The following is a 27604-nucleotide window of genomic DNA, read 5'->3' on the forward strand; positions in this document are numbered from 1 at the left end:
TCCTTATTATGTAGCCGAATCTGTGCTGGTTTGTATTGGCCGCCTCCAGTTTTCCGTTTGTTTTGCCTCCAGCTAGCGCCGTGACGTAACTGTGACGTCGGCGCATAAGGGGTCTATATGAACGGCCTGTTGGCGAGCGACCTCAAATCAGGCCACGAGCTACTGGAGCTCGCTAGCGATAATTTTTTCATCAAGTTTGATCCACCTTTATCAACAAGTTTGGTGTCTTCCCCTGGCTTCATAAAGTTGCACTCCACGACTTTGGCTATGTTTTGCGCTGCCAGTGAGGGAAACACATTCGTAGTGTATGGGAAACACAAAACATGCAAATTCGCATGTGGAGTGACTGCTGAATCTATCTGATTGGCCAAAACCCAAGACCAGCCCCTGCCTACCCTATTACCGATTGGCTGAAGTAGGCTTACTGGAGTGGTTTAGTGAAAGCAAAGCGCCTCTCACGCGAACGCGAACCTGATTATTTATTTTTTTTCGCAGATTCGTCTGTACACCGGAAATCCGGCGTGGCGCCGGAGCGATCAGGCCTGATTATGTATTTAGAGACGTTAAACACTGAATGGGGTCAAATCGACCGCAAAGGTAATAGGAGGGTTAATGTGATTAAAACACTAAATAATAATTTTGACTATGTATTGGTATGTAGGCTAATTTACATACCAATAAGGTGCTGGAAAAAGCTTTAAATGGACCTTGAAAGTGCTTGAAAAGTGCTAGAATTTGACCTTGGAAAAGGTGTACTTTATTTTTGTTTACATTTGCTTTGTTTTTGTAAGGTCTATTTATCTCGATGCCTTTAAGTGTCCTTATGTGGATAATTGGAAATTTTTTACTTGTTTTTTTAATTGAAATAATTTTTGTATCATAAAATAAATTGTTTCTATTTTTATTCTGGACCCACATCTTTTGCCCTCATTGTATAAGTGAATCTGCATTAGCTAATGCAGTTTTTGAGTTCTATCAAATATTTCCCTGGATGGGGGAATTCCCGGGGTGTTATAGTGAATTATTTATTAAAAGACTAGAATTTACTTTTGTGTATCCACATCCTTGTTTTCAGTCCCTTAATATTGAAAATGGCCCTATAGCTTCTGACAGTGATGAATAGGGCATGTGACAATAAGGAAGTTTGTTAATGAGTAACCTTATTTTGTGAAAAATTAACACATGAGTTTTTAGTGTTCAGCTCAGCCTATAAGAACGTTATGACACCATTGAGCCAGTGTAGAAGTAGGATGTTTCTGGGGCTGTGCAGAAGAGCAGGAGATTCACTGTAGAACGTTAACGTGTTTGGAGTATGGCGAAGTGTAAAACAGACTGCATCGAAAGGCCTCTGTCTCTGGCCTTTGAAAAGCTTGGTCATGTTGTTGGTAGTCATCCATGTGTGTTTCTTTTATTACCTTTATGTGTTTCTGCTGCCCTTGGAGCCGGTTTCATCTTTCTTCATGAGATGGAAGCAAATGATATTGAAGACCAGTTTACGCCTGTCAATGGACCTGCCAAGTTGGAGAGAGCATTTGTGGTAGAAAATTTCCCACAATCAGAAGAATTTTCTCAGCTACGGCTTGCGTCTGAAGGCACTTATGCCTCTTTGATCATCACAGACTTGCAAGGAGAAAATATATTAACAGAAGCAGCTTTTAATGATATAATAGAGCTAGACAGACAAGTGAAAAGTATGATGACAGGAAACACTTTTGAAAACCTCTGTGCCAAAACAAAGGGAAGGTGCATATCAAACGCAATTTTAGACATTATAAATTACAATCCTACTGAAATAGTTTCTTCAAATATAACATACCCAATGCATAATGACATGTTTTTGGGAACAAATATCGGCAAAGTAGAGCTAAAGCTGAATAGCTCAAAGCTCACCAATGCCAAAGCGGTCAGACTTTTTTATTTCTTAGACGAGAAAAAGACAAAGGAAAACCGTTACTGGCTTGATGGCTTTCTAAAACTCCTCTCAAACTCTACAGAACAGAGAACGGTAAGTAAAAAAAAAAAAAAAAAGATTATGAGTTATATCTACATGTATTCAGATACCTAATGACCATTGTGTATAGGGGTGGGCGGATCGATCCTGAAGTATCGATACTTATGATTCTGATGTTGTATCAAAAAGGATCGATCCTCACATAAAAATATCGTACCAAATGTATGTTTGGTTGTTGTTTTTTTTACCAGTAATTGTATTAATTTGGCACGAAATTCAGTGCGTAAAATAAGTTTCTACGTGGAAAAATAAGTAAATGTTAGCGAATAATTGTGTAGGATAGAACTATTTCTCCTAGTCATCTGAATACAAGATGAAACCAATCAATAACAGAGTGTTCGCTGCTGATCCTTCGCCGAGTTCGCTCACAGGCTCACGGTGGGGAAACGAAGCCCTAAACAATTCTTATTAAATGACAGAGTTATTTCACAATAAACAAACTTAAAGTGTACACAACGGTCCAGAATGTTGATGTCAGTAAGATTTTTTAATGAAATTAACATTTTTATTTAGCAAGGATCGATGCATTCAATTGATCAACAGTGACAGTCAAGGGTTTTACACTGTTAAAAAATCTATTTAATATAAATGCTGTTTTTTCAACTTTGTTCATCAAATAATTCTGCATAAAATGTATCATGGTTTCCACAAAAATATGAAACTGTTTTCAACATTGATAATAATAATAACTGAGCATCAAATTAGCATTTTAGAATGATTTGTGAAGGATCATGTGACACTAAAGACTGGAGAAATGATGCTGAAAATTCAGCTTTGATCACAAGAATAAATGACACTTTACTATAACATAGAAAAAAGATAGCCTATGTTAAATTGTAACTGTATTTTTGATCACATAAATGCAGAATAGACTTAAAAATCTTACAGACCCCAAACTTTTGAACAGTAGTGTGCAATAATGCATTTACTATAATTAGGCAAGTTTGGCAAAAGTTCAAGTGGATTGTGCTATGTTCTATAACAATTGTTGTCAAAAAATCTGTCAGAAAAAAAACATGTGCAAAAGCTTAACCTTTAGGGGTATAACAGCCTGTCACTGGCAACCCTTTATAATGGTTTTTCTATACAGCAACCAAATTACTAATTACAGGCGAGTTGAGAGCACAAATCACAAAATATTTTAGTGGTCATGAAAATGTCAGATTTAGCATATTAATGATGCATTCACCTCATAAATCATTACACACTGCTCTAGTACAGGAAAGTACATGTAAGCTCAAGGGCATGCTTTTAAAATGAAAAAGTATTGTTATCGGCGATACTGGTCCCTGTATTTACTTGGTATCGAATAAATACCAAATTTTGCGGTATTGCACCAAAAGTCATTTGAACAACAATTCCAATATTTTGAACCAAAATATTTTAAATTAAACCAAATCTATGTATAATTGCTTGGTCATAATTCGTCATAATTTCTTCACTGTGCTTCAACACAATGCAACACATTCCTGTTTACAGTAACTATAGCCTACTGAACAGTGTTTTGTGTTTAATTTCTACAGGTCCATGTGTCTTACTTTACATCAATATCAAGACAGAATGAGTTGGAGACCAATTCAGACTCTGTGATCCCTCTCTTCTCTGTTACATATGTGCTGGCCATTACCATTTCAATTCTGTCTTGTTTAAGGTATTATAAAGATTTATTTAGCACATTAGCACATTTCTATCCTTAGCTATGTTGGTAACACTTTACGGTAAGGGTACATGAATTATCATGAATTCATGTATAAATTCATGCATGAAATATGCATTCATTAATGCATTAATATCTCATGAATCATCAGGAACTAACACGAGTTCAACGTTTTTCATTCATGACTTCATGGATGAACAACACCTTAATTAAAACATTAACTAAGATGAGTACATCATCATGAATTATGATTTATTACGCACGATCATGATAATTTTTTTGTTCACACAAAAAATTGGTCTTTACCACCCATTGTGGATAAAGCTATGGTTATGGGACATGAATCATCATGAATTCATGCATAAAAAAGTATTAATTCATGCATGCAAGACTGCTCTTCGAATTATTAAAGGAATGTACAAAAATCCACATTATCTAATGCATGCATACAGGCTAGAACAGTATATCAATTAATGTGAGAACTTTTTTTCTGAATTATGATCTGAGTTATCCAGCATGTTCATGTCTTCTTCATAGCCTGCAGGTAAATTGGACAGACCCCAAAATTGGCCAATCACAGCACATATTATACGAATTCTGTTGGCGTTCAAATACAGTAGTCATCATTAACTAAGCATTATTTATCAATGACTTCATCATGTGTGTGGCCCCTCAACTAAAGTGGTGACTTGGTGCTTTGAAACACTGATGAACAATGTGGCATAACTGTGAAATGACATGAATATGAACATGAAAGTTCAAGCCTTTGCAAACAATGTACTGTGGACACAAATGGACTTTGATCTTAACTTTACTGCTTTATTCTTAAACGGTATAAACCAGTTAAAAACCATAAAGCTGTTTTTAAAAAAATGTTTCACAAACAGCTTGATCTCTTTTTGGGTAAAGAGTCACCTTTAAGCTACTGATGTGACTCCTCCATATCATGAAATTGTAAAACAGCTTTATGGTTTTGTAAAGAGTTTTCAGATATACAGGCACTTAAAATAAAGTTCATGGTGTATGTACTGAATTCCTTCTCAGCTCTTTCCAGCTGTTGATTTAACTGGTTTATACCGTTCAGAATAAAGCAGTAAAGTTACATAACATTATTACGATTTTACAGCTAAAAAATGTATGTTAAACTATTTACGAATATTTCATATTATAAAGATATCTGTATAATTTCCCTTTTACCATTTTATAGATTATAAATGTGAGATCCCTTAGCTGCTAACCCTACTCCCACACTTAAACATACCCATTTTATAGACAATATTAAAAGGATAAACGTAATGGACAGATATGTGTAGGGAAATGGCAGTTTTATTAACAATATAGCATTAAAAGATAGTTTGAGCAACTAATCCTACCCCTACCCCTAAACCTAACCATTTCTTAAAACTACGTAGGCAATTATAAATTAAAACAACAGACAGACAATCACAATCATTTATTTATTGAGAAAATGTCAAAACCGGTACCAAAAGTCGTTCACATGACGATGTGTCGCAGTCCTCTCTGGCAGTAACGTTATATAATAGTTTTGTATGAGGTAACGTTACAGAGCAGAATTTAAGTTATTAATCCATGAAAATGTTGATTCGATTTCGGTTCGCTGTTCGCTCTGTGAAGGCGCGCGCGCTTCTCCATTTCAAATGTAGTACACAACTTAAACACGGCATGTCGCAATCTGTGACGAAGCATGCGAGAGCCAATGAGCGTTTGATATCACTGCCGTAAAACATGTCGTAACGCTTCGAGCGCAATTTTTGAATTTGTATCAGAGAATGTCTAATAGGAAGAGAATTGGCACTCTCTGCTTACTTCCGGTTTCTGGACTGGCTGCAGTAACACGTCTCTGTCCATGCGGGGGCGCTCGCAGGCGAGTGCAGAATGAATGGAGGTCTATGGCGAAAAACCCTCAAAGTCCACTTTTCTCAGGATATAATTTTTTGTCTAGTAATTTGAATGTTGTATTTGAAAGGAGATGCAAAGAAATTACACATTGCTGGGTGTTAGATTTTTTAGAGTCACTTATTTGCTTTAAAAAGTCTTTCAAAATGTCAATGACGTCAGAATGCTTACGTCATTAGCAGAATGCTAGCGTGTTATGGGCAACAACAACTCAACCTGTAAGAAATCGAAAAGAAATAAGTACTCGTTCATTCAACTTTCGACCTATAACCCATGTTGAACTTGCAAAACCTACAATAAAATCTGAAATTTCTCAACGGCAATCGGGTGAAAGAGACACATTTAGCCGTCTAGCCCCATAGACTCCCATTCAGTCTGCACTCGCCCGCGATCACCCCCAGTGGAATTCTAATGGAACTGCAACCAAGATCTATACAATGGGGCTAATAGGAAGTGCCAAGGCTCTCCGTAGACGGGCTCTGATTTGTATTCACCACGAGCGCGGGATTTGATGTTGACAGTCTCCGCGCTGAGAATGAGAAATGGAGATGAAGATCACTGGATAAAGGGTTGCATTTGGATCTTGCAAACAACGTATGGATTCTAAAGATTTGGATGACATTAAGCTAATAAAATGTATTTCTTTTGTAAATGTATGTTGTGTTTTAGTCTATTATGAGTCTAGGAGAAAACGCCTTTTGTGTCTCAAACCAAATATTACAAAATGGTTAAACGATTAAAGGAGGTATTTTTATCATATCATATAGCCTATGTATTATGTGTATTCTTGTTTAACACCATGTAGGCTTATCCTCCGAAACGAGTTAGCAGCAGAAGGCACTAACAGAACGAAATGTTATTATTTATGAGTAGCCTAACGTTATAACGTTAAACTGTATTAATAAATGCGACTGAAAATGTAATTAATAAGACAATTGAATGCAATAGAGTCAAAACAATAATGCCACGATTTTAATATGCATAAGTTAAATAGGAATACGCCCAAATTTGTACATCGTTGTTTGTATAAGTTGTTTATACGTAAATAAATTAGCCTACGTTTTTGTGCTGTCAATACGTAAATGTTATATGTTTTAGTGCTGTAAATACAGCAGTATAATACGTTTCTGTGTATAAAATGTAAATAAATGTAGCCTACGTATGGTAGAACTACACTTTAAAAAATACACACGTAAAGTATTCTCATGAGATCACGTTGCAAGTTAAGATCAAAGTCCATTTGTGTCCACACATTAACTTACATTGGCTTGAACTTTCATGTTCATATTCATGTCATTTCAGTTATGCCACATTGTTCATCAGTGTTTCAAAGCACCAAGTCACCACTTTAGTTGAGGGGCCACACACATGATGAAGTCATTGATAAATAATGCTTAGTTAATGATGACTAGTATTTGAACGCCAACAGAATTCGTATAATATGTGCTGTGATTGGCCAATTTTGGGCTCTGTCCATTTACCTGCAGGCTATGAGAAGACATGAACATGCTTGGAAACTCAGATCATAATTCAGAAAAAAAGTTCTCACATTAATTGATATACTGTTCTAGCCTGTATGCATGCATTAGATAATGTGGATTTTTGTACATTCCTTTAATAATTCGAAGAGTAGTCTTGCATGCATGAATTAATACTTTTTTATGCATGAATTCATGATGATTCATGTACCATAACCATAGCTGTATCCACAATGGGTGGTAAAGACCAATTTTTTGTGTGAACAAAGAAATTATCATGATCATGCGTAATAAATCATAATTCCTGATTATGTACTCATCTTAGTTAATGTTTTAATTAAGGTGTTGTTCATCCATGAAGTCATGAATGAAAAACGTTGAACTCGTATTAGTTTCTGATGATTCATGAGATATTAATGCATTAATGAATGCATATTTCATGCATGAATTTATACATGAATTCATGATAATTCAAGTACCCTCCCAGCAAACACATTTACGTTGTGGCAACGTCTCTGGCACGTTGCATTTCTGCTATGGCAACGTCGCTGTATACGTGCTCGCAACATTGTAACAACATAGAATTGTAAGACGTGACAGGGCTGTAGCAACGTTGTTGCGCGACATTCAGCAACTGAGAGACGACGTTCTGACAATATTTTTATATGATGTATTTTGTTAGATAAAAAGATAATTATATACTTTTTTTCATTTATTGTTTATCTATATTATTTAATGGGGCTATCAACACCTGCAAGTGTAGCCTACACTTTAAAGAGTAAAAATGACAGAAGGTTTCGTTAATTCAACTTTATTAAAATTGCATATAATCAAATTGCACTTCCAAAAGTCATACATTTGTGAAAAAAAAAAAAAAAAAAGAAATAAACGAATACACATTTATTTTAAGTATAATAAATAAAACATGAAAAGCAAAGGCAGATCAGAACATTTAATGAACAAAACCGGGTCTGTATGGCAGACAGTAGCCGAGCAGGTGTCACCGGGGAAACATATCCACAAATCCAGAGGAGCAAAGAAACGAATGAGACTAAATAGCGGAAAAATCAAACGAAAAACTAAACAGTGCGAGCGATGCTACATTAATCACATTAGAAATTAAAGCTGTAGGTTGTGTTTGATAGCTGAGGTAACTGTTAGGCTAAACGCAATACTCACGTATCCTTGCTCGATGATGAATGAGAACACAATGAGCCCAACAACAGGTGGTTGGAATTTAAAAGGCTGATTTTCCCGCTTCAGGGCAGTGACGAGTACATTATGTAGTCCAGTGGTTGTCAAGACACCCTAGGCACAACCTTAAGCAATGGCCCTGAACGATGGTTTAATGTCAACATTGTGACAACGCTGTAACAACTTCACCACACAACGTAGTTATAGCAACCTTTTGGCCATGTTGTTAAAACGTTGTTAGAAGGTTGGCTACGTTGTGCCAACGTTCTGTGTTTGCTGGGCTTACCGTAAAGTGTTACTGCTATGCTATTTATCCCTTGTCTCTTCCCTCAGGTTAGACTGTGTCAGGACAAAGGTGTGGGTGGCTGCGTTCGGTGTCGTCTCCGCTGGGATGGCCGTGTTGGCCAGCTTTGGACTGCTGTTGTTCTGTGGGATGCCTTTTGCCATGACCGCGGAAACAGCGCCCTTTCTGATTCTGGGTAAATGTACCGTGTCCTTATTTTTCGGACTATAAGTCGCTCCGGAGTATAAGTCGCATCAGTCAAAAAATGCGTCATGAAGAGGAAAAAAACATATAAGTCGCACTGGAGTATAAGTCGCATTTATTTAGAAATTTATTTCACAAAATCCAAGACCAAGAACAGACATTTAATATGGAAAGGCAAGTTATTCAACTACACAGTAGCACACAGAACAACAGGCTGAGTAGGTGTCCAGTATGTTAACGCAACACATTAACAGTTATTCAGCTACACAATAGCATAAAGAACATATACCTGGGAGGCTGAATAGGCTAAATTAACATAAGCCAGCGAGTCCAACAAGCAAGTTACCAGTAAACAAGTTCACCAAGCTCCCGCGATCTCATTCCACATCACTGAATCCATTGAATTTTCTTCATATGGTGTCGCTTCTGAATAACTCCGCCAACTAGAGCGCCCTCTCGCGGCTGTAGACGGTAATGTTTTCTCTTGGTTCATCTCAGTCTTAAAGGAGTCATAACCTGCAATTTTCACTTTTCCACGAGAATCAATGTATGTTATGATTGCATAACGATTATACACTGGCCGGGAAGCCGATATTTAAAAGTGAAGCGTTTGTTTACCTCAGGGTAAATAAATCAGCGCGCGTGCACGCGCACTCAAATACGAGATTTTGATTTCAGCCCCGTCTTGACGTCAAGACGGGGCAGGATATACCATGGACACCGCAGACCTATGCCGCGCGAAGCCCGCCCCTCTCCCCCTTCATATTAGTTCAGTCGAGAAAGATGGAGAAACCGAGTGCACACCTGAGTTGCTCTGTTGTTGACTGCCAGAATCAACATGTAAATGTGTTTTCTCTCCCAAGAACGGACCAAGCTGTCAGGGACAAGTGGATAAATTCATTTTTAATGTCGCGGTTCCTACAACCCTTCCCACTGGCTTAACGTTATGTGTCTGTGCTAACTAAACATTTTACGCCGGAATCCTTCACAAATTTGAGGCAATATCAGGCGAAGTTGGCATCGAAGCTCGGGAAAAAGGGGCCATTTTCAACAATCAGACACTTGCCTGCAATTGAAACGGTAAGAATGTGTTTTTATTGCTCTACTGTGTGTAACAAACAGCAGCTAACTGCTAATGCGGCTATTGTATGCTAGCTGGAGTATTAGCTTCGAGGTAAACATGGGGAATGGCTGCTAACGTTACTTTGCAAACAACAAATGACTGAGATCACCATGAATTCGGCTATTGTATATTGATTGCCCAATGCTTATATATGAGGCGCCGTCCAGTATGTGCGCAAGTTTGTGTGTGTGTGCTCACGTCTCATATGAGTATGTGCGTGGAGAGTTCATATACATGTATGTGTGACTACTTAGTATGTATGCAAGTGTGGCAGGTCTAATGAAATATATCCGGCCTGCAGGTGGCTGATTAATTAATTTGAGCTTGTCCTATCAGTGAGCTGTAGTAGCGCATATAAACAAGCTGGTTAGAGTGTATGGTGCCATGAGGCACCGCCCCTTCCCGTGTCGTCATTTTCTGTCGTCATTCAGGTATGTTGGGTGTTGTGAGCTGGCCGATCAATGGCATACTGTAGCTAACATTAGCTTATTTCCAGGGCGACATGCAAGCTTTCGCGGCTGGCATTCGGCTGAGGTTGTACCCTTGATGGTCAAAGTATGGTTGTTTATACTTCATGCCCGGAATGCTTAGTTATTGCCGACGCGCACGCTGTCCACCTGATAGATGGGATGAGCCCACATGCATGTTGTCTGCCTGACTGAGTTGGTCCCCAGAGATCGCACCTAAAAGGTATGTAGTTTTAAATTTGCGCCTAGGTCAAATCGCAATCTGTTGAGAGAAACAGTTTTTATTAATGGTTAGCAGTTAAATCACAGAGTTTGTCTGATTGTTTATTTGTAAATTTATAGATGTAGTACGGACCAATGGGTCGCATCTGCACCACCGATTAGTTTCCGTGCGGTTGACTGCGTGGGACTACTTCTGGAGGCGCTGTTGCTTTGCTGCTTTATGGCTTTGCTGCGTTACTCCTTTTGCGGTTGCTTTGCTCCGCTGTGGACAAAGGACTGAAAACACTGTCCTTTGTGTCTATTTTAGTGTGTGTGCCTCCATGTGAGCCCTTTATTTCGGGGGGAAAATTTCCTTTTTATTTGTATTGGCTTTTATTTTGTATTTTGACTCAGAATTTTGTAATCTGTTTAACATGAAACTGTGAATATTTCTAGTCCAATTTCTGTCTCTTGGAGTGATAATTCTGAGTGTGTCTCAACAGTGACATTTCTGTTCCAGGAGCTGAGTGCACAAGGCAGGGGCGGATTGCTGGTGGTGGTCTCCCTCACGAGTGTTGTGTGCTGAGTGGTGTGAGTGTGTGTGTACTGGTGTGAGTGTATATGCACAGGTGTACGGAAAAGGTGACTTGTCGTGGAGGCCTTATGTGCCCTTATCCACTGCTCTGCCTCGGCTCCTGTCCCGCTGACTCAGGTCGCTCCATGTGTGTTTGTTGAACCACAAAAATTGTCTATATTGAGTGCTGTTGATGTTTGTGCATTTTTATATTGATTATATCTTTAATAAAACAAATTTATATTTTTTTGTACCCACGTCTCCTGCCGCCTTACTGTGGACGAACCTGTGTTTCCTTAAGTAAACTATATCTTATTTTCCCTGGCAAGATTCCAGGGTGGCGTAGTCGCTAGCAGAGATCATTTATGCTTAAAATCATTCCATCCCATCCTCGTGCCGCTACACAAGCGTGTTTCATATATGTTTGCGTGAATGAAGTTTGATTTAAGCCCTAAACGGCGCCTCATACTTGTACACTGGCCGGGAAGCCGGTCGCGGCCAGGTCGGGTTCATTCATAACTTGCGCCATGATGTCATTTTGGAATGATATGCTAAAGCGTTACCTGCGGTGTCAACCCCCATCCTTCCTGCCACCAATCAACGCTGTAGACTTGGAATTTAGTCTTTCCCCTTATCATTAAATTCACAGGGCCGGACACCAGTTATCTTGCCAAGAAGAATTTTATTCTTATATGTCAGGAGAGAAACTTTCAGAAGATGTTACATTCATGCCAGGTCTATGCGTTCTCGTGTTTCTCTTCCCTCACATCTCTTAGTTTCTCTGAGGTTGTACAGTAAGGTTGAGCTTATATACATCACTGAGCGGATTCCTTTTATGGTAACAAACTATGTTACTTAGCTTTAAAAATGGAACGTATATGTCATGCGACACATGGCACAATTCACTTCCATATTAAGAACTATCTTTGTTGCTTACATCTGCATCAGTGGAAACATGTTACAGTACACACCCTTCTGTCTCCCTCTATCTCTGACATATGATCTTTACATGCATCCATGCTATCTATAGTCTCTCATACACTCAAACTCATGCACATAAAACTCCATATGATAATACAACTGATTATGAATATTAATAAAGAATAATAGTACAAATACATAATATAAAATAATAAAATAATATTAAAAGATGAAATTTTAGTCTTCATCTCCCTCCACTGGAACTACGGCCGTCAGTTCCACACCATCATTCCCAGGTGGCCAACCTATAGAAGTGATAGTGAGGGGAAGAAATAGCAGACCAAGAATAGAAGAATAGAAACAGAACAGAAAACAAAAACAAAACAAAGAACAAAAAAACAAAGAACAAAGAACCCCAACCCATGTTATGTCCCCGTATACCATGTGTTATTTTAACGTCTATGTGTAAGCATTTAAAATGGACCCCAATCATCTAAGAAAAGAAAAACTAATAATTCTTCTACCGGTGCCTTGACTCGTTAAATACTTAACTCCTCAAGTTCCCGGCTAAAACAACAAACCAAAACAAACGTTGATGTTAAAAAGATCCTATCCCTTGGGGTTGAAAATCAGTAAACGGGTATTCATTGTTTGTGGAGTTGTGTTTTGTAAGTAGTATATAAAATCTCCTATTTCACGCTGTATGTTCCATTCTTGGTTCCGTCCATTTTGTTAGTAATAACCAATTTAACAGGTTTGGTACTTTTCCTTCTAGTAGCACATATTATGAGTTGTATTAATAGCAGGAACACGAAAACTCCTACCATAGTCAAAACTATCCATTCCGACCATGATAACTTCCCTAGGATATGTGTTAGCTTCCTTTCAGACATTAATTTAGCTACACCATTTGCTACGATAACATGACCCATGGCTTGAATTCCCTCCTCTTGAGCTGCTTTTACACTCTTTTTAACTCTTCTGACCATCTCAAAGAGTTCATAATTTCTTTATTCTACTAAATCATTATTCCACCATTGTGGCTCCAATTGCAACAATTGCACATGTGGAACATGAATTCCACCCAAGTGAAGAGGATAGAGAATCTCAAGGCAAAATGGATCAGGAGGAATTGGACACAACTTCCCTCCGTATATCATGTTATCACTTATTCCGTCATGTAATATACACCACTGTGCTTCTGACACTTGCCATGCACCTGTGGCTTGATCTAAAGGAACTACTTCCCAAACTGCGGAACCATTAAGAGATAGACTAAACATTGTAGAGCATGAGCAAATTACCCACTCATGTTCCTCAGCACAACAATCTGTGGTAGAAATCATTGGTGTTTCACCTTCAGCCCAATATCCATTCTTTCCTAATCTAATTACCGAATTCCCTTGTCTAACACCCATTGATTGGAATTGCCTAACTGTCATAATATTGCGCTTCCCATATTGAGGCCATATCATGATCAAAGGTAACATTCCAGAACCTGACAACAAATTTTCATTAATGGCGATTTTAACTAATGGGACATGTTTAGCAGAAGTCAAATTAAGTTGGTTACCAAAAACCACTAACAACGATTCTGCTATTCGCTCAGGAACTTGTCCCATTCGAATAACTTGTATATCCTCTACCATTTGATCCTTTAAATTCTGAGCTAAAAATAAACATGCCGCTCGATGTGTCTCAAAGTTAGACGATTTTGTTAATGCATCTGCCAATTCTTTTGCAGCATTATTAAGATGCTCACCCGCTGCTATAATATGTAGAGAACCTTGAAGAGCCTCAGTGAGTCCTTTCCCCGCCATGGTTCCCACCCACTGAGTATAGTCGCTTAGTTGGTTCATTTGAGCAGTATTACTTATTGAATTGACAGAGCCAAATACCCCCGCTATATCTCCCCATATACTTCGAGGTTTACGATTTTTACTACTCCGAGGATTTTTAGAGGTATAATATTCAACTTCTTTTTCCAACCAACTTCTTATTTGTGTAAAATTACCACAATAAGACTGATCAAAAACGGTAAGAAGGGATTTCAAGTTATAATTAATGCGTTGTCGCACCATATGGGCTTCATTTATCAAGGTTTTGGTTTCTTTTGCCAACAAAATACCATGAACTGGTGCAATAGTTGTATTTGGACATGTTTTAGCTTTGTTTGTTTTTTCCGCTGAAAGATAAAAACACCTTCCAATTTCCCCAGTTTCTAGTTCAGTCTCACAATATTCATTCTCATCTTCTGAATGCCATACTCGCATATAATTTCCCTTGAATCTTGTTGTCCCCGAGGAAGCATCCCTCAGAAACCCTTCACATGGTAACACTATGGGATAAATACACCCTTGGGCCAATGAGTCCCATATTGTAAGCATGTGAGTACGATTCAAAATGAAATTAATTTCCACATTAGTAGATGTTATAAGGTCTAACCCTATAACTTCACATTGTTCTTTTGAACAAATTCCTCTTCTTTGAGCACTACCAGTATACCCCCCGTCTTTCACAGGCCAAATTACTCTGCTTTTGTAACACTGATGGTGAAAGTTACATCCGCCAAAGATGCCCTCACGATATTTAGCAAGGTCTTTATCATTACGTGGCACCCAATCCCATAATCCCCATCTGGAAATAAAGGGTAGAGTAAAATGTTGGCCAGTTTTCAGAGTTGCATTCCGAGTGATTTCCTGAACTCGGGGAGTCCATAAAGCTTGGCTTTCTTGGTAAATGCCAAGTAAAATTAAGAATAAGCATACCATTGTCGGTGGGTATCGAGAATAACTGGCAACCATCTCTAATCAATGTCAATGGAATTGATTCCTGAAATGGAAGCAGAGTCCATAAAGCTTGGCTTTCTTGGTAAATGCCAAGTAAAATTAAGAATAAGCATACCATTGTCGGTGGGTATCGAGAATAACTGGCAACCATCTCTAATCAATGTCAATGGAATTGATTCCTGAAATGGAAGCAGAGAAATAATTAACATCACTTCTTTGTTCCCAATCTTTAAAGCTAATGGATGAACATTGCTCAATCTCAGGCCATAAACCATCATCATCATTTTGTTCATTCACTAAACAAGGTTTAACTTGTGACCAATGATACCATCTATCTGTTCCTACACCTTTCCCTTTAAGACAAACACTTGTATCAGTTGTTAAGAGTATCTCATATGGTCCCTCCCATCTAGGCTCTAAACCTTTCCTAGCAATACGTTTGACCATAACAAAAACTACCTAACTCGGGAATGTGTGGAATTTCAGTAGTGGTATGTTTTTCATCCCATTGCTGTTGAGCTTCTCTCACTTTCTTATTATTGTCTTTAGTAGCTTTGTCAAGCATTGTGATATAGCGTCGTAACTTTTCTTGGAACAAAGTAGAATCTCCTCCTGTTCCCGCAGGTGGCGGAGCATCAGGAGGTAGAACCATTGCTCTTCCAGTCATCAGTTCAAAAGGGGTTAGTCCTGTGACTCTGTTTGGAGTTGCTCTCAAGTTCCACAGAATAGCAGGTAATAACTTATGCCAACCTTGGCCAGTTTGCAGAATGGCTTTGGTAAGAGCGGTTTTTAACGATCTATTCATCCTCTCTACCATCCCTGAACTTTCCGGATGGTACGGAATGTGGAATTTTTGTTTGATTCCCATCAATTTCATTGCTTCCTTCATCAGTTTTCCAGTGAAGTGAGTTCCATTATCAGAATCAATTTCATATGGAAGACCCCAGCGAGGAAAAACTTCTTCCACCATTACTCGTGCTGCCGCTTCGGCAGTGCAAGTTCTCGTAGGGAATGCTTCCACCCACCTAGTAAATCTGTCCATGATTACTAGAATGTATTGGTACCCTCCACTGGGTGATAAAGGTCCTGTGAAATCGATTTGGAGGTGTGTCCATGGACCTGTTGGTCTGGGTGCATGTGACATTCGCACCTTTACAGATTTTCCCACATTTGCCTTCAGGCATATCAAACATCTCCTACAGTAATCATCAATGTCTCTCATCATTCGTGGCCACCACCAAGTCTCACTGATTTGAGCTTTCATTGCTTTTGCTCCAGCATGCACTTTTCCATGATACAGCTGCATTAGTTCTCTTCTTGTTCCAATAGGCATCACTACTTGTCCTGTTGGAATTCTCCAGATACCCTGATCATCTTCTTTTGCTCCTGCTTTTATCCATTGTTCTTTCTCTTCATCTGTCTCCACTTGATATGACAGAAGATGGAGCTCAGGATTATCCTTGCTGTTTTCCTTTACCAAGGTAACAGGAGTAAGAGGAAGTAGAGCTGCTTCTCTAGCTGCTGCATCTGCTGCCGTGTTCCCTTGACTTTCTTTGGACTTGTCAGATTGATGTGCTTTTACTTTAATCACGGCTGCTTCTTTGGGTAAGTGACATGCTGCAATTAAGCGACGAATTATGGAAGCATGTTGTATTTCACTCCCACTACTAGTGATAAGTCCACGTCTTTTCCACAAAGCGACTATCTGTATAGATGTTGACCCGATAACCTTCCGATTGTTCAAAGGCTTCCGTAAGTGCTATAAGCTCAGCTACTTGTGCTGAAAATTGCCCCGAAAGAGCTCCTTTCTTCACGACAGTTCCATCAGCTTCCACTACAGCCCATCCAGTATGTCGTTTTCCATCAACATAATAACTGGATCCATCGACCCATAACTCTTTGTCTGGATTTTCAAGAGGGATTGGATTTACTGGACCAAGACTATCTTCTTCTACTTGTTTTTCACACTCATGTGGTATTCCCTCATGTGGTTCCAACATCATTGTTGCAGGGTTAAGAGAAGTGTCTCTGATGATTTCCACTCTCAGATCCTTGTTCAACAAAGTTGCTTCCCATTTTGCTCTTCTTGCGTCAGTTATGGTTTTGATGTTTGTGTTGTTCAACAGTGTCACTATACTGTGTGGAGTGTGCAGTATGATAGTTTGTGCTCCTATCAGATTTTCAACAGCGTCCACTGCCCACGTAGCACCATCAAGAGCTTGTATACATCGTGGTTGACCAATCATAGTGACAGGAATCTTTGTGGAAAAGTATCCAACTGGTCTGTATCTATCACCTGGTTTTTGACACAGAACTGCTGAATACGTCTCATCTCCCACCCTGGTCCACAAATGGAACTGCAACCGTCCATCAGGAAGTCCCAAGGCTGGGGCTGATGTCAGTTTCTCTTTCATAGAAGTAAATGCTTCCTCAGCTTCCGGCGTCCAGTTTATCTTTTCCACTCCAGGCTTTCCTCCCTTGTACAAGTCGATGAGAGGGCTAGTGATGCTGGCAAAATCAGGTATATACTGGCGACAGTAGTTGAAAAGTCCCATCACCTTCCGTATTCCTGTAACTGTTAGAGGTTTTGGAAGTTGTCGTAATGCCTCTACACGCTCTGTTGTCATTCTCCTTCCCTCGACAGATATTTCTTGGCCCAAGTAGATAACCTTGGTTTTAGCCAGCTGTGCTTTGTCGGGGTTGACTTTGAATCCTCCTTTCTTAAGGGCTTGTAAGACAACATTCAGAGCAAATATATGGCTGTTTTCATCTGGGCTTGCAATCAACAGGTCATCAACATATTGGATGCAAACACTTCCTGAACTCTCAATTTCAGCTTTTTGCTCCGTTAAGAACTGATCCAAGGCTCTATGGAATACAACAGGAGAAAGATTGAGCCCTTGTGGGAGTCGGTTCCAGACATACTGGTTTGCACCCACTGTAAAGGCCAATTTCTCTTGAGATTTTTTGTCTATAGGTATAGACCAAAATGCCGACAGTACATCTAGTACTGTAAATATTCTTGCATTTCCTGGGATATCATTTAAAATGGTGGCAGGATTGGCCACAATAGGATGCGGTTTTGGTGTTACACTGTTAAGTCTTGTGTAATCTATGGTTAATCGCCATGAATTATCCGATTTCTTGACAGGCCAGACAGGGCTATTAGTGGTTGATGAAGTTTGTCTGATAATTCCTTCAGCTTCCAAGTCTGCCACTATCTCTTCCACGGCTTGTCTTGCTTCAGGTCGGATAGGGTATTGTTTATGAGGGGCATGTATCGGTCCCTCAATAACAACAGGGTCAATGTTGGCTTTACCGCAATCCAATTTGTGTTTAGCCCAAACATCTGGATATAAACTGCACAGAAGACCCCACACACCGTCTTTTCCCCAATCTCTGATAATTGGTTTTGCTGTACCAACAGATATTAAATTACATGTGCGATCTTCATGTGGTATTATCCCAGTTGTTGTAGCGATTTGACGACTGTCAGTGAATATGATCATGTTCAACAATGGAAGAATGTCCATGCCAATAAGGCTTCCTTGTGAATTCGGCCCTACCCAGAAAGATGTCCATAAGACTTCATCTTCATGTATTTGCAAAGGAACTTGTATACTTTTGCGAAATTTAGTGATAGCTCCTCCAACTCCTTCAACTTCCATAGTTTCATCAGTTGTAGGTAGGTTCAGATCTGTTATTGAAATCGAAGCTCCTGTGTCGACCAAAATGTCACATGGGTGGCCCCCTATTAATGCATTAACGAAAAGGCGATTGTCTCTTTTCTTACTAATACAGGGGGCCGCTGATTCCTATTGCGGACGCACTATTCCCTCAATGAGCTGACGGACTTGTGCTTCAGTCCACGTTTTCCCTTGAGAGGTTTCATCATGTTTCTTCGCACTGGCCTGTCTAAATGATGGACCTTGACCTTCTGCTCCACCTCCTTTAGCCCAACAATCTTTTATTGTGTGGCGAGGTTTTCCACAGTTGGTGCAGAAAATCATCCTCTTCTTTATGTCCATGTTGTATTGAGCTGTTGCCACTCCTCTTCGATTTGGCTTGTTTCCGTCTTCCTTATTTGATCTCGTAGCCATCTCTAAACGGCCAGCCCATTGTAAAATCTGGTCAAAGGTCTCACCTGGATTGACTCCAAGTGATAAGGCTTGTTGGTATTTTGTGCTAAGTCCATCCACAAGTGTGTCAGTAAACTGCACATCATCTCTGTCAGGTTGTTTCTTAGCACAGAGAGCCCATCTCTCATAAGCATTCCACTTACGCAGAGCATATTCATCTGGAGATTCATCATCCTTTTGCTTAATCAACGTCACTAATGTGAAAGGAACTTTCCCACTGCCCAAGATTTCTTGGATTTCTTTTCGAAACACAGCTAATGCCTGCCAAAGACCCAAGGGTCGTCCTTGGTCATCAACCCACAAATTTATCCATTGGGCTGTTGTTATCGAAGCTGGCAAGCGTTCCCATCTGTCTCTTGGGATTTTAGCTTTCACAATGGTGTGTATGTCTTTTAATGTCATTTGATGTGTTTCAACCAAAGAGTCTAATTCTCGCCAAAACTCTGTGTTTGGATCTTGTCGCTTCAGAGGAGGCAAGGCTGTGAGAATGGCTTGACGTTCTCCTGGTGTGAATGGTCTCTCTTCTGTCATCATTTCAGATTGTAATTCTTCCCTTTTAACAGCAGGTGAAGAAAATCCAGGACTAATCTTGTCTACTGTGATCATGTCGTCATCCCTGGTCTCATCACCCCAGTCAGATCCATAATTACGAGCTGGTGTACATCGCAGCATGTCTCTGTTTGGCTGGGCTGATTTAGATCTTGTTATTATTGGAGCTGCTTGTGCAGATGCAATAAACATTTTGTCAACTGAACCTCCATTTGATCCTAAAGCTTGAGGCTGTGTCAAAGGTTTAGATGAACTTGTATATTGTTCAGGCAAAGCTGGATAAATTGGTTTGTAAGGAGGAGGTGTTACTGTCACGGATTTCACTGGTTCTTGTGAATATTTCTTTTCAACTTCAGTTATTATATTTGTCCAATCTGGATCAAATGAATCATTATTAGTTGTATTTTCTTCATCTGAACATTTAATAGACATAATTTTGTTCAGTTTGTTATATGCTTCAATTTGGGGCTTCATTGCTTCAACCAGTGGGACTGGGCATCCATTAATACCGCAACAAATTCCTCCTTGTTTCACAATCCAATGAGCTGCAAGTATTGGAAATGCTTTTGACTTAATGGATTCTTTTTGGGACTCAAACCAGCTTAACTGCACATCCATAGATGCGTTAATATCGAGTCCTTTTTTCAAAAGCTTAGCTTGCTTCTTATTTTTCCTTTCCAGGAACCAAGCAGATATTGTTCTGCTATTACAGCCACTTTCTGCCATCTTGCAAATTATTTGTCCCTCTGTGTCTTGTATGCTCAAAACAACAGGACTATTAATGTATATGAGTGTGTGTATGTGTGTGTGTGTGTAAATTCCAGGGGAGGCCCTCTGCTTCTCTCCCTTTCCACCTGCTCTGGTTACTCAGAGCGAAAAATGGGGCTGCTTCACAACTGTCTGTGTGTGTGTGTGTGTCTAGAGTGAATGCTCAGGAGGGGGCAACTGCTACCCTTGCTCTCTCTCTCTCTTCTCTAAACACTATAAGAACTATAAAAAAGTTATAAACAAGGTTAACCCTTATATTTTCAGTTATCTTTGAATTTCTTTTTTATTTATTTATTTAGTTTACCTCAGATAATTTTTTTTCTTTTCTTTCTTACTTTTTCCTTTAAGCTTGCTCAGAAAAGTATACTCAAATATTTGAACAGTTTTACGGTCAAAATCAGAAATGCCTGCGATCTTATCTAGTTACATCGGCACATTCATACCTGTATGACTCCAGTGTTAATGTCCTTGGAGCATTTTTTAACCCTTTCTATGGCGCTCGTCACACTTAATCACTCCTGTCATCAAGTCTTGCTGCCTTTTCATACTTGTATTAATTCCAGCGTGTTAATGTTTTAGAGACTATCTTTACCCCTTTCTCTGGGAACTCGCCACACTTAACCGCTCCTATTAATCAAGTATCCTCAAATATTTTCTAGCTTAACCGTCTTACAGCTAATTTCCCAAACTTTTGACTAGATAGTCTTCTTTCTAAAAAAGATCTATCTCTATCCCAGCATATCAAATACTTTAAAGGTTTACCTTTCAGAGGAACTTAAATTAGCCAAATTAAATTGAATTACTTAATTGAATTCCATTTTTTCCTTTTATTATTATATCTGACATATATTCATTGGCAACACAACTGGTACTTTAAATAGCACAGTTCTTTTAAGCAGTTTCAGTCTATGTTTAATCATCAGGCAGACTTATAATTATTTAGAATAAAATAAGGTCTTACCTGGAATGATCAAACAAAGGCCTGAAGACAACAATCCTGTTCGTGACGCCAATTGTAGACTTGGAATTTAGTCTTTCCCCTTATCATTAAATTCACAGGGCCGGACACCAGTTATCTTGCCAAGAAGAATTTTATTCTTATATGTCAGGAGAGAAACTTTCAGAAGATGTTACATTCATGCCAGGTCTATGCGTTCTCGTGTTTCTCTTCCCTCACATCTCTTAGTTTCTCTGAGGTTGTACAGTAAGGTTGAGCTTATATACATCACTGAGCGGATTCCTTTTATGGTAACAAACTATGTTACTTAGCTTTAAAAATGGAACGTATATGTCATGCGACACATGGCACAATTCACTTCCATATTAAGAACTATCTTTGTTGCTTACATCTGCATCAGTGGAAACATGTTACAGTACACACCCTTCTGTCTCCCTCTATCTCTGACATATGATCTTTACATGCATCCATGCTATCTATAGTCTCTCATACACTCAAACTCATGCACATAAAACTCCATATGATAATACAACTGATTATGAATATTAATAAAGAATAATAGTACAAATACATAATATAAAATAATAAAATAATATTAAAAGATGAAATTTTAGTCTTCAACGCGCCCCTCATTTGCATTATTAAAATGACCGTCCACGACAGCCAAAATATTGCATCAGATCTCGCGAGACAATAATGCCTTCAGAAATAAGGGTCAGAGGAGCTCTGTGTTTATTTTTTTCCACTTTTCTTTTTTAGAAGGGCCTGAAAGACTATAATAGAGCGTGGGTATCCAAGGTAATACAAGGTTATGGCTCCTTTAATTTTGATATATAAGTCGCACCTGAATATAAGTCGCAGGACCAGCCAAACTATGAAAAAAAGTGCGACTTATAGTCCGGAAAATACGGTAATTTATTTCATCACCTAGTAGGTGTCTCACAGCTGATGTTCACAGGCTCACTTTCTTTGCTTTCCTCCAGGTGTTGGTGTTGATGACATGTTCATTATGATCTCCTGCTGGCAGAAGACTGAAGTTAATAAAGCCGTTGAGCTTCGTTTAGCAGAAACCTATAAAGAGGCCGGCGTGTCCATCACTATCACCACACTGACAGATGTGCTGGCTTTCTACATCGGTCTCATGACGCCCTTCCGCTCAGTTCAGTCCTTCTGCATGTACACCAGCACAGCTCTTCTGTTCTGCTACATCTTCAACATCACCTTCTTTGGTGCGTGTCTCGCACTGAATGGTAGGAGAGAGAAAGGCAACAGACACTGGCTGACCTGCATGAAAGTCCCAGAAGCCACTGGTGATGGTGGAGGCTGTTGTGTTGGTGGGGCGTATGATGAAAACACACATAAGGAATTTGAAATGCCAATGGATTCATTCTTCAAAAACTATTACGGCCCTTTCTTAACTAGAGTGTGGGTTAAGGCGCTCATGTGTCTAATCTATGCCGGGTATTTGGCAATCAGTATCTATGGATGCTTACAATTACAGGAAGGTTTAGATGTGAAAAATTTAGCAACAGACGGCTCATATGTTGGAAGTTACTATGACAAAGAAGATGAATTCTTCTCTGCCTTTGGTCCCAATGTCATGGTAGTTATAAAGGATGAAGACTTTCAGTACTGGAACTCAACTGCTCGCAAAAGTCTTGACTTGTGTTTGGAAAATTTTCTAAATCTGACAGTGGCAGATTCAGGCATTCCACCCATTTCTTGGCTGAGTGAATACATGCAGTATGGACTAAATGCAGGTTTCAATTTAGACCTTGAAATGCAATTCAAAAGCCATTTAATTGCATTTCTTAATCAGTCAGGTTTTAGTGAAGATGTTAATTTTACTAACAATCAAATCCATGCGTCACGCATGTTTATTCAGACTGTGAACATCCGCATAGCGATCGATGAGAAGAACATGTTGGATGCATTTAGAGAAACCGCAGAAAAATGTGTCATTGATCTGATAGTGTATCACCCTGCATTCATCTATTTCGACCAATACGCCGTCATTGTCAGTAATACAATCCAGAATATAGTAGTTGCTACATGTGCAATGTTAGTCATTTCACTCCTGTTGATCCCAAACCCTCTTTGCTCTCTCTGGGTGACATTTGCCATCGCATCTGTCATTGTGGGAGTGACCGGTTTCATGGCATTATGGGATGTTAGTTTAGATGCCGTGTCTATGATTATTCTTGTTATTTGTATCGGGTTTTCTGTCGACTTCTCTGCTCACATATCCTATGCTTTTGTGTCAAGTGAAAAGTCCTCAGTGAATGAGAAAGCCATGGATGCCATCAATAAACTGGGCTATCCGATCGTTCAGGGTGCTGTGTCCACTATCGCAGGTGTGGTGGTGCTCGCGGCTGCTGAGAGCTACATCTTCAGGACCTTCTTCAAAATCATGTTCTTAGTCATTCTGTTTGGGGCCATCCATGGCATCATATTCATACCGGTGTTCCTGACCTTCCTTGGCACTTGTAGTAAAAACAAACAAAATCTTCCAGAGCCCAGTGACACAAGCGAATGGCGAGTAAAAGCAGTTGTGATTCAGAATGTATGGTGTGCTGATCCTGACTGTCCATAGGCACTGTGTCAAGTGGTTCATAAAATGGATAGATTAACTTTTTTCTTTTTGTAGGAGCTTAGCGCTATATGGCACTTTGATTTGACCATGCAAGAATATCCTGAAATAACAATCATTCTTATGTATACACTATATAGCCTACTTACTGTCATGGAATCACCAGGCTCCACCATTGACACAGAGAAGATGGAGTTAAAACGCTACAGACGTGCTCGCGCTCATGACCGCTACTGAACATCTGAACACAAACAGCGATTAAATGCACATCGACGAATCTTCTTCTAAAATGTAATCAAATGTATTTTTCTGCAAGAATGTTTAAACTGGTTGACTGTGTCTAAAGCAGCCAAAGGCATTAGTGACGAGTTTGCACACCACTGCGCAATACACACAAACTACAACGGGATGGCAGGTGTTCATTTCATAAACTGTGAACAATGGCTTATTTAATCTATAAATTAAGGGTACATGTCCAAAAAACTGGTAATGTCATAATTTGTAGTAGTGCTATAATAATCTGTAGTAGTGGTGTAATAATCTGTTTGGTTGTAAAATGTATTACCTGAATAAAATGAAATCGAATGTATCATCCTGTGGAATCATTCATTCACAGACAGCTTACGAAGATGTTCAACTAATAAAGATCTTCATTGCTGGCAAAAAATATGATGCATTTGCTGATTTGTTTTCACTTGACTGTACTGTAGGTCCACGGCCACTTCATCCAACGCTCTTGATGTTCTTAAATCTTCATGTTACGAGTCCGAGTGTGAAACTGCTTCAGACGATTCAGTGCGTGAAGGAACTGAACAAATCATTCAAACTGATTCGCGAACCGATTTAGACAGATCTGCCAACTTGTTTGATAAAGTCTTTGAACAGAATCGACTCAAAAGAGTGATTCATTTGTGCATTGAGCATTGCTCAAGCCCAGAAAAAATATGCATCGCGCTTGGAATAAACTACGCATTTAACAACATATTGCATTAAATAAAGTAAAGAGAGGAACGTCACCCAATGTAACGAAGTAAAAGTACAGTTTTTTCATTAGAAATGTACTCGAGTTAAAGTAAAAGTACCCACATTTAAATCTACTCTTAAAGTACAATTTTAACCCTCTGAGGTCTGAGCTGTTTTCTGGGCCCTGGAGGTGTTCTGACATGCTCTGACATTTCTGGTTATATCTGTTACTTGTGACATTTTCATGGCTAAAGTCTAATTACACTGTATTCAGCACAAACTCTGCTACAATAATATATCAACAGCATGTATGTAAAAGTTTGTAGTTTTGAGATAATGACATTTATGCGTGGTTTTTGAAAATACAAAAAAAAATTCTCACTGAAATAAGGCCATGAAACCCATACTGATTATTTCTTCACAAGACTTTTGAAAATTGTATGACGTAGCCTAGAATATTTGCTGCAAAACTATGTGAAAATCACCCTGACTGCTCATTCAGATAAGACAATATATTGATTTAAAATTTTTACGACGTGTTTTGTGTGAAAAAGCCTTATGCGAGAGCTCATTAATATGTAAGCTTTTCTCACCTGAGAAAGACAAAGAACCTCCCCTAACGGCCCTATTAGGAGCTATCAGGCCCCTATCATTCTGAGCAACCTTGCACAATACTGTAAATGAGGAGATTTAAAAAATAATGGCTTTTAAATTGTTTGGATTTATTTACAACACAACATAATCCAAAGATACACAACAAATGCCAAAAAAGCACTTCAAAGACAGAGACCTTTGTGCCATTCCTAAAAACACTGTACATACCTTTCATTTCCAAGATTTTCACTTTACCGTGTTCACGTACTGAGACTCATGTGAATGTTGAAGTCCTCAGTGGCATCTGGGACCTGAAAAAAAAAGTGAACATACTGATATCAAGAGAAAGGCCTGCACGATTTTGGAAATAAATATTAGATTTTTCTGGTTAAAATTGCTTTTTAAAATTCCTTTTTAAAATTCACAGAATACACACACACACACACACACACGTTTCCAACGATATATAATATAATGAACACCAGGTTTGTTGTGCCTTGTAGGCATAAGGTATATGCGCAGTGCGGATAAAATAATAATAACAATAAATAACCTATAGCAGCCTATAAATCTTCCAAAAGATTTCAGTAACAACTAAGCTAGAGAAAAATATATTGATTATCATGTTACTTCAAATGTTTCCATCCGTTATGATGATATGAAATGAGATAATAATAAAAACATGAAGCCGTTTGGTGCGTTTTGCTTTCATCCAAAATATGATACATTCAAACGCGATCGCTTGCAAAATATGATACATTCAAACGCGATCACGCTCAAATATAAAACATTATGGTTACCATAAACATATCTATGTTTGAGCAGATATCCACAAACACAGTAAACACGGGTCTAAATATTATAATATTCCCCATATATCTAGCAACAGTTCAACTGCAACGTGACATGTATGCAACAATAACAAACTAGGCTATGTAAGAATTTCTTACCTTATCTTTCTTGTCTTCAGATCGCGTTCTTCTTCTTCTGAGGTAGCCTAAATCCAATGTAAGCTCAGGCACGTCTTTCAAACTCGACGAAAAGTGAAGTGAAGTGTTTTGTTGTTGAGGTAACGAGCGCGTTCGCGTTCCATGTGGAGATTTGCATGTGAATATCTTTTGCGCGAGTAGGCGTGGCCAAATTAACTGTAATGAGCAAGCGTTTGAGAAGCTGGACATCTTGTTGGTTTTATACAAATTACGTAAACAGAGAATATTTGTTTTCGTTTTGAATCCGATTATTTAAAAGTACACACTTAAATGTTTATAAAGGTATATGGCTCATAAATGTATGACAAGTATTCGCTGAGTTTTGTTTCAGTTTATAGACGTGCTCAAGAAAAAAAAGTTCACCGCGACAGAGAGGCAGAACGCACACCCTGTTTATTTTCTTTATTTTACAAAAGCACAATGTTTTGATTTGATTGTAAGTGGACACATACAAAAGGAGAAATATCACAGATTATTTTTTTATATTTCTTTTTTCTGTATGACCATAAATGATGGAGTAATTTAAGTTTATAGTGCTACAATGTGGAGAAAATCCGGCATAACGCGCCCGCGCGTTTGCCGACCTCAGAGGGTTAAGTACAACGTGACAATTTTTCCCAAAAAATACTGAAGTAAATGTAACAAAGTAAATGTACTTTGTTACTACCCACCTCTGCCGGAAACCAATCGAGCTCAGCCATCTTGAAGGATATCTCAATTCTCTAATTGCACCGCGAGGAGTGAGGAGGTTCTCCCGCCCTGCTTCCTGAACCCCAAACAACTGTCTTTCCACCTCATATAATATACAGTGTAATATGACATGTTCAGCATTTTGTTTAACCCCACAGTTTTCACAGTATTCACTATTCCTTTTCCCCATTAGAAAAAAGGTGCCATTCAATCCTGTGTGATCCACTCTCAGTCTTGTCATTATTATGTCCTCTTGCCTAGTCTTTTCTTTATCATTTTTGACAGATTTTTGTACTTTATGATATCCCCTTCCTTTCGTGTCTTCTTCCCACCATTTCTGCCATGTTCTCATACCTTTCTTTCTAATCACTGCTTTTCCTTCTCCTTTTCCAAGTGGAATTGGAACTGTTATTTCCTTCTGTAATGCATCTTTTGCAAGTTTCTCTGAAAACCGGTGTAATGTGGTTGCGCTTTTTGGTCCTGGTTAAAAGTCGAGCTGCTGCATTCTGGACTAACTGTAACCGTTAAAATAGTTTATTATTTAC

The 27604-nt window shown here is 38.9% G+C and overlaps 1 protein-coding gene and 1 long non-coding RNA gene across 2 annotated transcripts; both read left to right on the forward strand.

Annotated features, from left to right (window-relative positions):
• The first annotated feature begins 1237 nt into the window (after positions 1–1237).
• Positions 1238–24484, forward strand: LOC311070307 (patched domain-containing protein 3-like). Its single transcript, XM_084094085.1, has 4 exons — positions 1238–2005; positions 3535–3662; positions 8591–8736; positions 22217–24484. Exons 1-4 carry the CDS (start codon positions 1313–1315, stop codon positions 23824–23826), a joined length of 2577 nt encoding a protein of 858 aa, XP_083950211.1. The 5' UTR covers positions 1238–1312; the 3' UTR covers positions 23827–24484.
• On the forward strand, positions 10150–11268 carry LOC311070308. The gene is made up of 3 exons (XR_014603655.1): positions 10150–10298; positions 10364–10557; positions 10677–11268. It is a non-coding gene; the product is annotated as an uncharacterized lncRNA (long non-coding RNA).
• Positions 24485–27604: the final 3120 nt, after the last annotated feature.

This window comes from Abramis brama, assembly GCF_963993115.1.
Source record: "Abramis brama genome assembly, chromosome: 20".
Lineage (NCBI taxonomy): Eukaryota > Metazoa > Chordata > Actinopteri > Cypriniformes > Leuciscidae > Abramis > Abramis brama.